Raw genomic sequence first — 14,407 nt, forward strand, 5'->3', positions numbered from 1 at the left:
CGGTGACTATCCCTCCACTATTTAAGAAAAGTAAGAGAGGGAAATCAGGGAATTAGCTGAACATCTGTTGTCAGGAATTAGAGCTGCTGATCCGAGGGAACCACCATGCACTTGTAAAGGGTCGATCATGCCTGATAGATTAGGCTGGATTTTCTGGAGATAAATAAAGTTGTGGACAGAGGAATGTCAATGGATATTATTTATATGAACTTCCAAAAAGCATTTGATAAAGTTCCTCATATGATATTGAAACCCATAGATTGATAGCAAATATTGAACTTGTTAGGAAACTGGCTGAACAGCAGGAAAAAAAAAGTATGACTAGAACATTACAGCGCAGTACAGGCCCTTCGGCCCTCGATGTTGCGCCGACCTGTGAAACCACTCTAAAGCCCATCTAAACTATTCCCTTATCGTCCATATGTCTATCCAATGACCATTTGAATGCCCTTAGTGTTGGCAAGTCCACTACTGTTGCAGGCAGGGCATTCCACCCCCTGACTACTCTCTGAGTAAAGAACCTACCTCTGATATCTGTCTTATATCTATCTCCCCTCAATTTAAAGCTATGTCCCCTCGTGCTAGACATCACCATCCGAGGAAAAAGGCTCTCACTGTCCACCCTATCCAATCCTCTGATCATCTCGTATGCCTCAATTAAGTCACCTCTTAACCTTTTTCTCTCTAACGAAAACAGCCTCAAGTCCCTCAGCCTTTCCTCATAAGATCTTCCCTCCATACCATGCAACATTCTGGTAAATCTCCTCTGCACCCTTTCCAATACTTCCACATCCTTCCTATAATGCGGCGACCAGAATTGCACGCAATACTCCAAATGCGGCCGAACCAGAGTTTTGTACAGCTGCAACATGACCTCATGGCTCCGAAACTCAATCCCTCTACCAATAAAAGCTAACACATCGTACGCCTTCTTAACAACCCTCTCAACCTGGGTGGCAACTTTCAGGGATCTATGTACATGGACACCGCACACTGCCAAGAATCTTACCATTAGCCCAGTACTCGGTCTTCCTGTTATTCCTTCCAAAATGAATCACCTCACACTTTTCTGCATTAAACTCCATTTGCCATCTCTCAGCCCAGCGCTGCAGCTTATCTATATCCCTCTGTAACTTGTAACATTCTTCCGCACTGTCCACAACACCATCGACTTTAGTGTCATCTGCAAATTTACTCACCCATCCTTCTACGCCCTCCTCCAGGTCATTTATAAAAATGACAAACAGCAGTGGCCCCAAAACAGATCCTTGTGGTACACCACTAGTAACTGGACTCCAGTCTGAACATTTCCCATCAACCACCACCCTTTGTCTTCTTCCAGCTGGCCAATTTCTGATCCAAACTGCTAAATCACCCTGAATCCCATGCCTCTGTATTTTCTGCAGTAGCCTACCGTGGGGAACCTTATCAAACGCTTTACTGAAATCCATATACACCACATCAACTGCTTTACCCTCATCCACCTGTTTGGTCACCTTCTCAAAGAACTCAATAAGGTTTGTGAGGCACGACCTACCCTTCACAAAACCGTGTTGACTATCTCTAATCAAATTATTCCTTTCCAGATGATTATACATCCTATCTCTTATAAACCTTTCCAAGATTTTGCCCACAACAGAAGTAAGGCTCACTGGTCTATAGTTATCGGGGTTGTCTCTACTCCGCTTCTTGAACAAGGGGACAACATTTGCTATCCTCCAGTCTTCTGGCACGATTCCTGTAGACAAAGATGACTTAAAGATCACAGCCAAAGGCTCAGAAATCTCCTCCTTCCCAGAGAATCCTAGGATAAATCCCATCCAGCCCAGGGGACTTATCTATTTTCACACTTTCCAGAATTGCTAACACCTCCTCCTTATGAACCTCAAGCCCTTCTAGCCTAGTAACCTGAATCTCAGTATTCTCCTCGACAACATTGTCTTTTTCTTGTGTGAATACTGACGAAAAATATTCATTTAGCACCTCTCCTATCTCCTCGGACTCCAAGCACCACTTCCCACTACTGTCCTTGACTGGCCCTACGCTTACCCGAGTCATTCTTTTATTCCTGACATATCTATAGAAAGCTTTAGGGTTATCCTTGATCCTACCTGCCAAAGACTTATCATGTCCCCTCCTGGCTCTTCTTAGCTCTCTCTTTAGGTCCTTCCTAGCTAACTTGTAACTCTTTTTTTTTTATTAAATATTTTATTGAAAATTTTTGGTCAACCAACACAGTACATTGTGCATCCTTTACACAATATTATAACAACACAAATAACAATGACCTATTTTATAAACAAAAAATGAATAAATAATAAATAACAAAAATGAAAACTAGCCCTAATTGGCAACTGCCTTGTCACAAGTAACACTCTCCAAAAATATAATTTAACAGTCCAATATATAATTATCTGTAGCAATGACCTATACATACTATACAGTATATATTAATAACCCTGAGAGTCCTTCTGGTTCCTCCTCCCCCCCCCCCCACCTCCCCGCCCCCCCCCCCCCCCCCCCCCCCCCCGATCCTGGGCTGCTGCTGCTGCCTTCTTTTTCCCATTCCGTCTATCTTTCTGCGAGGTATTCGACGAACGGTTGCCACCGCCTGGTGAACCCTTGAGCCGACCCCCTTAGGACGAACTTAATCCGCTCTAGCTTTATAAACCCCGCCATGTCATTTATCCAGGTCTCCACCCCCGGGGGCTTGGCTTCTTTCCACATTAGCAATATCCTGCGCCGGGCTACTAGGGACGCAAAGGCCAAAACATCGGCCTCTCTCGCCTCCTGCACTCCCGGCTCTTGTGCAACCCCAAATATAGCCAACCCCCAGCTTGGTTCGACCCGGACTCCTACTACTTTTGAAAGCACCTTTGTCACCCCCATCCAAAACCCCTGTAGTGCCGGGCATGACCAAAACATATGGGTATGATTCGCTGGGCTTCTCGAGCACCTCGCACACCTATCCTCCACCCCAAAAAATTTACTGAGCCGTGCTCCAGTCATATGCGCCCTGTGTAATACCTTAAACTGAATCAGGCTTAGCCTGGCACACGAGGACGACGAGTTTACCCTGCTTAGGGCATCTGCCCACAGCCCCTTCTCGATCTCCTCCCCCAGCTCTTCTTCCCATTTCCCTTTTAGTTCATCTACCATAGTCTCCCCTTCGTCCCTCATTTCCCTATATATATCTGACACCTTACCATCCCCCACCCATGTCTTTGAGATCACTCTGTCCTGCACCTCTTGTGTCAGGAGCTGAGGGAATTCCCTCACCTGTTGCCTCGCAAAAGCCCTCAGTTGCATATACCTGAATGCATTCCCTTGGGGCAACCCATATTTCTCGGTCAGCGCTCCCAGACTCGCGAACTTCCCATCCACAAACAGATCTTTCAGTTGCGTTATTCCTGCTCTTTGCCACATTCCATATCCCCCATCCATTCCCCCCGGGGCAAACCTATGGTTGTTTCTTATCGGGGACCCCCCCAAGGCTCCAGTCTTTCCCCTATGCCGTCTCCACTGTCCCCAAATCTTCAGTGTAGCCACCACCACCGGGCTTGTGGTGTAGTTCCTCGGTGAGAACGGCAATGGGGCTGTCACCATAGCCTGTAGGCTAGTCCCCCTACAGGACGCCCTCTCTAATCTCTTCCACGGCGCTCCCTCCTCCTCTCCCATCCACTTACTCACCATTGAAATATTAGCGGCCCAATAATACTCACTTAGGCTCGGTAGTGCCAGCCCCCCCTATCCCTGCTACGCTGTAAGAATCCCTTCCTCACTCTCGGGGTCTTCCCGGCCCACACAAAACCCATGATGCTCTTTTCAATCCTTTTAAAAAAAGCCTTCGTGATCACCACCGGGAGGCACTGAAACACAAAGAGGAATCTCGGGAGGACCACCATCTTAACCGCCTGCACCCTCCCTGCCATTGACAGGGATACCATATCCCATCTCTTGAAATCCTCCTCCATCTATTCCACCAACCGCGTTAAATTTAACCTATGCAATGTGCCCCAATTCTTAGCTATCTGGATCCCCAGGGAACGAAAGTCCCTTGTTACCTTCCTCAACGGTAGGTCCTCTATTTCTCTACTCTGCTCCCCTGGATGCACCACAAACAACTCACTTTTCCCCATGTTCAATTTATACCCTGAAAAATCCCCAAACTCCCCAAGTATCCGCATTATTTCTGGCATCCCCTCCGCCGGGTCCGCCACGTATAGTAGCAAATCGTCCGCATACAAAGATACCCGGTGCTCTTCTCCTCCCCTAAGTACTCCCCTCCACTTCTTGGAACCCCTCAACGCTATCGCCAGGGGCTCAATCGCCAGTGCAAACAATAATGGGGACAGAGGGCATCCCTGCCTTGTCCCTCTATGGAGCCGAAAATATGCAGATCCCCGTCCATTCGTGACCACGCTCGCCACTGGGGCCCTATACAACAGCTGCGCCCATCTAACATACCCCTCTCCAAAACCAAATCTCCTCAACACCTCCCACAAATAATCCCACTCCACTCTATCAAATGCTTTCTCGGCATCCATCGCCACTACTATCTCCGTTTCTCCCTCTGGTGGGGCCATCATCATTACCCCTAACAACCTCCGTATATTCGTGTTCAGCTGTCTCCCCTTCACAAACCCAGTTTGGTCCTCGTGGACCACCCCCGGGACACATTCCTCTATTCTCATTGCCATTACCTTGGCCAGGACCTTGGCATCTACATTTAGGAGGGAAATAGGTCTATAGGACCCACATTGTAGCGGGTCCTTTTCCTTCTTTAAGAGAAGCGATATCGTTGCTTCAGACATAGTCGGGGGCAGTTGTCCCCTTTCCTTTGCCTCATTAAAGGTCCTCGTCAGTACCGGGGCGAGCAAGTCCACATATTTTCTATAGAATTCGACTGGGAATCCATCCGGTCCCGGGGCCTTTCCCGCCTGCATGCTCCTAATTCCTTTCACCACTTCTTCTACCTCGATCTGTGCTCCCAGTCCCACCCTTTCCTGCTCTTCCACCTTGGGAAATTCCAGCCGATCCAAGAAGCCCATCATTCTCTCCCTCCCATCCGGGGGTTGAGCTTCATATAATTTTTTATAAAATGTCTTGAACACTCCATTCACTCTCTCCGCTCCCCGCTCCATCTCTCCTTCCTCACTCCCCCTATTTCCCTCGCTGCTCCCCTTTTCCTCAATTGGTGTGCCAGCAACCTGCTCGCCTTCTCCCCATATTCGTACTGTACACCCTGTGCCTTCCTCCATTGTGCCTCTGCAGTGCCTGTAGTCAGCAAGTCAAATTCTACATGTAGCCTTTGCCTTTCCCTGTACAGTCCCTCCTCCGGTGCTTCCGCATATTGTCTGTCCACCCTCAAAAGTTCTTGCAGCAACCGCTCCTGTTCCTTACTCTCCTGCTTCCCTTTATGTGCCCTTATTGATATCAGCTCCCCTCTAACCACCGCCTTCAACGCCTCCCAGACCACTCCCACCTGGACCTCCCCATTATCATTGAGTTCCAAGTACTTTTCAATGCACCCCCTCATCCTTAGACACACACCCTCATCTGCCATTAGTCCCATGTCCATTCTCCAGGGTGGGCGCCCTCCTGTTTCCTCCCCTATCTCCAAGTCCACCCAGTGTGGAGCGTGATCCGAAATGGCTATAGCCGTATACTCCGTTCCCCTCACCTTCGGGATCAATGCCCTACCCAGCACAAAAAAGTCTATTCGCGAGTAGACTTTATGGACATAGGAGAAAAACGAGAACTCCTTACTCCTAGGTCTGCTAAATCTCCACGGGTCTACACCTCCCATCTGCTCCATAAAATCTTTAAGTACCTTGGCTGCTGCCGGCCTCCTTCCAGTCCTGGACTTCGACCTATCCAGCCCTGGTTCCAACACCGTATTAAAATCTCCCCCCATTATCAGCTTTCCCATCTCTAGGTCCGGAATGCGTCCTAGCATCCGCCTCATAAAATTGGCATCATCCCAGTTCGGGGCATATACGTTTACCAAAACCACCGTCTCCCCCTGTAGTTTGCCACTCACCATCACGTATCTGCCCCCGTTATCCGCCACTATAGTCTTTGCCTCGAACATTACCCGCTTCCCCACTAATATAGCCACCCCCCTGTTTTTCGCATCTAGCCCCGAATGGAACACCTGCCCCACCCATCCTTTGCGTAGCCTAACCTGGTCTATCAGTTTCAGGTGCGTTTCCTGTAACATAACCACATCTGCCTTAAGTTTCTTAAGGTGTGCGAGTACCCGTGCCCTCTTTATCGGCCCGTTCAGCCCTCTCACGTTCCACGTGATCAGCCGAGTTGGGGGGCTTCCTACCCCCCCCCTTGTCGATTAGCCATCACCTTTTTCCAGCTCCTCACCCAGTTCCCACGCAGCTGTATCTCCCCCAGGCGGTGCCCCCCCGCCCATCCTCTCCCATACCAGCTCCTCCCTCTCCCCAGCAGCAGCAACCCAGTAATTCCCCCCTCCCACCTCCCCCACTAGATCCCCCGCTAGCGTAATTACTCCCCCCATGTTGCTCCCAGAAGTCAGCAAACTCTGGCTGACCTCGGCTTCCCCCCGTGACCTCGGCTCGCACCGTGCGACGCCCCCTCCTTCCTGCTTCTCTATTCCCGCCATGATTATCATAGCGCGGGAACCAAGCCCTTGGCCCCACCCCCAATGGCCAACGCCCCATCTCCTCCACCTCCCCTCCTCCCCCCATCACCACCTGTGGGAGAGAGAAAAGTTACCACATCGCAGGATTAGTACATAAAACCCCTCTTTGCCCCCCACATTCGCCCCACCACTTTGTTCGAACGTTCTTTTTAATAACCCGCTCATTCCAGTTTTTCTTCCACAATAAAAGTCCACGCTTCATCCGCCGTCTCAAAGTAGTGGTGCCTCCCTCGATATGTGACCCACAGTCTTGCCGGTTGCAGCATTCCAAATTTTATCTTCTTTTTAGGAAGCACCGCCTTGGCCCGATTAAAGCTCGCCCTCCTTCTCGCCACCTCCGCACTCCAGTCTTGATAAACGCGGATCACCGTGTTCTCCCATTTACTGCTCCGAGTTTTCTTCGCCCATCTAAGGACCATTTCTCTATCCTTAAAACGGAGGAATCTCACCACTATGGCTCTGGGAATTTCTCCTGCTCTCGGTCCTCGCGCCATCACTCGGTATGCTCCCTCCACCTCCAACGGACCCGCCGGGGCCTCCGCTCCCATTAACGAGTGCAGCATCGTGCTCACATATGCCCCGACGTCCGCTCCCTCCACACCTTCAGGAAGACCAAGAATCCTCAGGTTGTTCCTCCTTGCGTTGTTTTCCAGTGCCTCCAACCTTTCCACACATCGTTTCTGATGTGCCTCCTGCGTCTCCGTCTTCACCACCAGGCCCTGTATATCGTCCTCATTCTCGGCTGCCTTTGCCTTCACGACCCGAAGCTCCCGCTCCTGGGTCTTTTGTTCCTCCTTTAGCCCTTCGATCGCCTGTAGTATCGGGGCCAACAGCTCTTTCTTCATTTCCTTTTTGATCTCTTCCACACAGCATTTCAAGAACTCTTGTTGTTCAGGGCCCCATGTTAAACTGCCACCTTCCGACGCCATCTTGGTTTTTGCTTGCCTTCCTTGCCGCTGCAATCTGGCCACTCTCTCCTCCTTTTTCCATCCGTATCCAGGGGGGATTCCCTTCTGGTTTACCGCACAGTGTTTTTAGCCGTCAAAATTGCCGTTGGGGCTCCTATCAAGAGCCCAAAAGTCCGTTTAACAGGGAGCTGCCGAAACGTGCGACTCAGCTGGTCATCGCCGCACCCGGAAGTCTAACTTGTAACTCTTGAGCGCCCTAACAGAACCTTCATGTCTCATCTTTACATAAGCCTCCTTCTTCCTCTTGACAAGTGTTTCGACTGCTTTAGTAAACCATGGTTCCCTTGCTCGACCACTTCCTCCCTGCCTGACAGGTACATACTTATCAAGGACACGCAGTAGCTGTTCCTTGAACAAGCTCCACATTTCCATTGTGCCCATCCCCTGCAGTTTTCCTCTCCATCCGATGCATCCTAAGTCTTGCCTCATCGCATCATAATTGCCTTTCCCCCAGATATAACTCTTGCCCTGCGGTATATACCTATCCCTTTCCATCACTAAAGTAAACGTAATCGAATTGTGGTCACTATCACCAAAGTGCTCACCTACCTCTAAATCTAACACCTGTCCTGGTTCATTACCCAGTACCAAATCCAATATGGCCTCGCCTCTCGTTGGCCTATCTACATACTGTGTCAGGAAATCCTCCTGCAACACATTGGACAAAAATGGACCCATCTAAAGAACTCGAACTATAGCGTTTCCAGTCAATATTTGGAAAGTTAAAGTCCCCCATAACAACTACCCTGATGCTTTCGCTCCTATCCAGAATCATCTTTGCAATCCTTTCCTCTACATCTCTGGAACTTATCGGAGGCCTATAGAAAACCCCCAACAGTGTTACCTCTCCTTTCCGGTTTCTAACCTCAGCTCATACTACCTCAGTAGACGAGTCCTCATCAAACGTCCTTTCTGCCACTGTAATACTGTCCTTGACTAACAATGCCACCCCTCCCCCTCTTTTACCACCTTCCCTGAGCTTACTGAAATATCTAAACCCCGGCACCTGCAACAACCATTCCTCTATCCATGTCTCCGAAATAGCCACAACACGAAGTCCCAGGTACCAACCCATGCCGCAAGTTCACCCACCTTATTCCGGATGCTCCTGGCATTGAAGAAGACACACTTTAAACCACCTTCCTGCCTGCCGGTACACTCCTGCAACTCTGAAACCTTACTCATGACCTCACTACTCTCAACCTCCTGTATACTGGAGCTACAATTCAGGTGCCCAAGCCCCTGCTGAACTAGTTTAAACCCTCCCGAAGAGCATTAGCAAATTTCCCCCCCAGGATATTGGTACCCCTCTGGTCCAGGTGTAGACCATCCCATTTGTAGAGGTCCCACCGACCCCAGAATGAGCCCCAATTATCCAGAAATCTGAAACCCTCCCTCCTGCACCATCCCTGTAGCCACGTGTTCAACTTCTCTCTCTCCCTATTCCTCGTCTCGCTATCACGTGGCACGGGTAACAACCCAGAAATAATAACTGTTTGTCCTAGATCTAAGTTTCCACCCTAGCTCCCTGAATTCCTGCCTTACATCCCTATCCCTTTTCCTACCTATGTCGTTGGTACCTATGTGGACCACGACTTGGGGCTGCTCCCCCTCCCCCTTAAGGATCCCGAAAACACGATCCGAGACATCATGCACCCTGGCACCTGGGAGGCAACACACCAACCGCGAGTCTCTCTCGTTCCCACAGAATCTCCTATCTGTCCCCCTAACTATGGAGTCTCCAATGACTAATGCTCTACTCCTCTCCCCCCTTCCCTTCTGAGCAACAGGGACAGACTCTGTGCCAGAGACCTGTACCCCATGGCTTACCCCTGGTAAGTCTCCCCCCCCCCCCCCCAACAGTATCCAAAGCGGTATACTTGTTACTAAGGGGAACGACCACAGGGGATCCCTGTACTGACTGCTTCCTCCAGCCCCTCTCACCGGCACCCATCTATCTGTATTCTTCGGAGTAACTACATCCCTGAAGCTTCTATCTATGGGCTTCTTCTAATAATGGGCATGTTCTCAAATTGGCAGAATGTGACTAGTGGTGGCCGACAAGAATCTAAGTTAGATCTTAAGCTACTCATTATAGTTATAAATGACTAGATGTTGGGGTAGAAATCCGCGTAATGAATACCACAAATATAGCCAGCATTGTAAGTAGTATAAATGGAAGCATCAAATAACAAAGAGATACTAATCACGTTACGCAAGCGGATGAAACCTCAGCTAATGGATTGCAATGTATGCAAAATGTTTCATCATCCACTTTGGACCTACAAAGAACAGAACAAGGTATTTTCTAAATGGTGAAGAGCTAGATCCGAAGAGGCTTTGAGGTCCAGATACATAGATTATTGAACCATCATGGGCAAGAAAATAATCAAGAAGACTAATTAAATGCTTGCCTTTATGCGTACAGGGCTAGAATATAAGGGGGTAGAAGTTATGCTATAGCTATTCAAAATCCTTGTTTGCTCAGACCTGAAGAACTGTGAACAATTCTCACATCACATCTTAGGAAGGATTTATATCAGAATAATACCTGGACTCCAAAGGTTAAGTTATGACATGAGATTTCACCAACTAGAGCTGTATTCCTGAAATTTAGACGGTGAAGGAATGGCTTGAAGTTTTCAAGGTATTAAGGGATCTGATAGGGTAGATAGAGACAAACTATTTTGGTTGGTTGGTTGGTCTAGGACTGGGGACATAGTGTATCGATTACTCTTTCAGAGTAAAGTTCGGAGATATTTCTACACGTAAAGGGTTGTAGATATTTTGAACTCTCTTTTGCAAATAGCAACTTTGTTAATTCTAACTCGAGACTGATATGTTTTTGTTAACCAAAAAATATTAGAGGATATGGGGCAGGTATATGGAGTTGGGTCACGGATCTGCCATGATCACACTGAATGGCAGAACTGACTAGAAGGGCTAAATGGCCTGTTCCTATTGTCCTATGCCTCAACTACGCCTTTAGAAGCCACATTGCTCCAAAGCATGGCCACTTACCTTCAGGACTGAGACCATTGACTTGTTGAGGTACTCCATTCAGATTGGTGGATAGACCTATCTGGTGAATAATCTGTAAAATAATAATAATTTATAGCAGTAGATAGTTACAGAGATTTCCACAGTCACACCTTAAAGAGCTATAGACTACAGGAAGTAAGTCTAAGGATAACACAATACAACAGCATATTTCAGACAAGAAAAGCCATTTGGTCCCTGTCATTGTTTCCTATCTTTTCTGGATTACTACAGAGACTAATACGAATTAATAACAATTCAGATCCATTTGAACAGGTCTATAACATTTTTGTTAGGAAATTAGCAAGGCAAGGACGAATTAACAAAACGTTGTTCTGCAATAAAAACCTCGAGCATGATGTTGAAAGCATCTGTCATTTATTGTTGGAACTCCATAAAGGTAGAAATGATCATTATTTAATTATGAATCATAATAATCTAATCTAGTGGTAAATGTGTGACTGGTAAACCGTGGCAATATGTCACTATGTACCCAGTAATGCAGCATTTACTATAAAAGGGCTGATTTTTCAAAGGCATACCGAAGAGTTTTGCCTGCTGCTTATAGCAGAAAAGCACAGATGTGCTTCCTGTAACGAATGAAAAAAATCATGGCCATTTGTCCGATATGTGCTCCAGTTCAGTGTGGTTCTTGTCTATCTGTGAAGTTGTTGCACATGTTATAGCATCGAGTAAACTGTCACTTAAGACAAAGTGAATTCCTTCACATGTCAGTGCAGTGTCTTGGGTAGGCTGATATTCAGCAAGATCGCTAGGTTCCTACTTCATCTTGTTCATAAGAATGTGATTTATTGCTTGAAATCTTGAATTTGAATTTAATGCTGGCAAGTCAAAGAGGAGCAAGAACATGATTATTCCACATTTTTAAAACTACATTTTTGCAATCTCGGATTTAACTGATGCTGTATTTTGAATCATGGGAGTAATTTTGGCTTCGGGCAATAGTGTAAAATGTATAGAACAAGCAAGATCTGATCAGTGATCCATTACTCATCCCTCCTGGCATTTATATCCATTGATGTCAATGGAAATGAAAATTGGAAAAGATACATGAGTGACTGGTCTGTTATTATATCATGTAACACCTTCACCAAAGTCAAATAAACCTTATAGATGTTTTGCAACTCAAAGGAAGACCAAAAATTAAAAGTGAAACTGCTGGAAATACTCAGCAGCATCTGTGGGAAGTGAAACAGAGCTAACCTTTCAGATCAATGGCTATTTATTAGTTCTAATGAAAGGTGACTTGGGGAAAAGCATTTTCACACAATGAGTGGTTAGGATCTTGACTGCACCGCCTGAGAGAGTGATGGAGGAAGGTTCAGTCAAGGCTTTCAAGAGGGAATTGGATTGGTACCTGAAAGGGAAAAATTATGCAGAGGTTTGAGAAGGCGGAGGAGTGGCAATAGGTAAATTGCTCCAACAGAGAGTCGGTGCAGACACAACTGTTGCCGATTGTTTTAGAGTGTTGTGGATCTTCTCAGCTGCTGTGGTGCAATTTGTCAAAGCTGTCAAAATTGGAGCAGAATTTTGAGAGCAGGTTGTTGACTATGGATTGGCCTTACACCACCTCAGTAAGGTAGAAGCTCTTATTAAAAATGTTTATTTTTTCAGCTTTGTGGTCACAGAGCTTCACAACTCTCATAAACCTGAGTTAATAGCATGGCGGAGGTCTGCACTCTACTCTTCACTTGTTTTCTTTTTTATTAGATCCCCTGATTTTACATGCCTGATTTTATAAAATTTTAATTGCTTCATTCATTCAAGAAACCTCAGCTACTCCTGCTGTGCTTCTCTTTTCTCTTGTCATCGCCAGGTATTGTTTGAATGATTGCATGAATATTGTACATAGAGGAACACATGGAACGGAGAAATAAGAGCAGATTTTCAGCCTGACAACTTTGTTCGCCATTCAATTAGATCATGGCCACCCTTTAAAAAATATATATATTTATTCAAATTTTCAACGATTTTCAACAAAACACTCCAACCAGAAAAAAAAAAGAATGAAGAACAAAACAAGCAAAAATTATACATGAGATTTCCAACAAAATACAATAACCCCCATTTAACAAATAAACACGCCAGTAAGGAAAAACGCCCCACTCTAACCTAAACAAAACAGAAAAACCAAATGCCCCCCCCCCCTCCTGCTGCTGTTGACCTCCACCTAACGTTCCGCGAGAAAGTCTAGGAACGATTGCCACCGCCTGGAGAACCCCTGCACAGACCCTCGCAAGGCAAACTTTATCCTTTCCAACTTGATGAACCCTGCCATATCGTTAATCCAAGCTTCCACACTTGGTGGCTTCGCATCCCTCCACAATAGCAGGATCCTTCGCCAGGCTACCAGGGATGCAAAGGCTAGAACACCGGCCTCTTTCGGCTCCTGCACTCCCAGCTCGTCCGATACCCTAAATAATGCTATCCCCCAGCTCGGCTTGACCCGGGTGTTCACCACTTTGGACATAGTTCTCGCAAAGCCCCTCCAGAACCGATCATGGCTACTCTTTATCTTAACTCCATCAACCCACCTTGGTTCTGTAGCCCACATCATTCTAGTCTAACAATAATCCACGAATCTCAGTTTCAAAATGTTTAATTGACCTAGACGCAAGTAAATTGGGGAATAGAATTTCAGATTTCACATCTATTAATGCAAACAAATGATTTTTAACATCAACCCTGAATGACTAGTTGTGCTATCATGTTCTAGATTTTCTCACCAGAGGAAGTAAATTTTAACTACCCTATAAAATTCTTCAATCATCTTATATATGGCAATTAAATTAACTTTTAATCTTCTATATTCAAGGGCATAAAAGCTTAATCTATGCAACCTGTGCTTATAATTTAACCCTTTTACCCACAGTATCATTCTGTTGAATTCACTTAACGGTCAATATGTTCTTGCTGAGGTGCAGTACCCAGAACTAAAAGCAGTACTCTAACTAGGGTCCTTTTACCCACAGTATCATTCTGTTGAATTCACTTAACGGTCAATATGTTCTTGCTGAGGTGCAGTACCCAGAACTAAAAGCAGTACTCTAACTAGGGTCCTTTTACCCACAGTATCATTCTGTTGAATTCACTTAACGGTCAATATGTTCTTGCTGAGGTGCAGTACCCAGAACTAAAAGCAGTACTCTAACTAGGGTCAGACCAGACCTTTATATATCTGTAACATAACGTCTATTAATTTGTATTATAGTCCTCTTGAAATAAATACCAATATTTTATTAGCTTTTTAAATTATTTTTGTACCTGTCTACTAGTTTCTAAAGATTTCTGCAACTTCCAGAAAGTTTTGACAAGGTTCCACAAAAGACTAACAAAATGAAAGTGAATGGAATTGCAGGCAATTTATGTTTGAACAGGGAATTGATTAGGAGATATGAAACTGAGAGTAGGGATTATGGGTATTGTTATGAAGACTGCAGAGACATATAATGTTTACGGAGAGATTTGCATTCCCAGTGACCAACTCAATTGATTACACAACAAGATTTCAATTTTAAGACTTTCACTGTAACAAACAAACTAAAATCAATTTCGACTAAACATTACTTAGTAGGCAACTGTTACACAAAACTGTAGAAAAGATTCTCCTTAACCTTCTAACACAGCTGGAAACCTCATGCTGAATTATACATGAAATGAAAATGAAAATCGCTTATTGTCACAAGTAGGCTTCAAATGAAGT

The 14,407-nt window shown here is 46.0% G+C and overlaps 1 protein-coding gene across 5 annotated transcripts in view; it reads right to left on the bottom strand.

The window, feature by feature from the left end:
* The window catches only part of dclk2a (doublecortin-like kinase 2a), a 528,903-nt gene that overhangs the window by 92,881 nt on the left and 421,615 nt on the right, over window positions 1–14,407 (bottom strand). For all 5 annotated transcript variants that reach the window (XM_072496080.1, XM_072496079.1, XM_072496083.1 and 2 more), the window contains one exon: window positions 10,666–10,738. In XM_072496080.1, coding sequence (XP_072352181.1) covers window positions 10,666–10,738 — 73 coding nt within the window. The remainder of the gene's footprint in view (window positions 1–10,665; window positions 10,739–14,407) is intronic.

The sequence above is a fragment of the Scyliorhinus torazame genome, chromosome 3 (assembly GCF_047496885.1).
Source record: "Scyliorhinus torazame isolate Kashiwa2021f chromosome 3, sScyTor2.1, whole genome shotgun sequence".
In the NCBI taxonomy this organism is placed as follows: domain Eukaryota; kingdom Metazoa; phylum Chordata; class Chondrichthyes; order Carcharhiniformes; family Scyliorhinidae; genus Scyliorhinus; species Scyliorhinus torazame.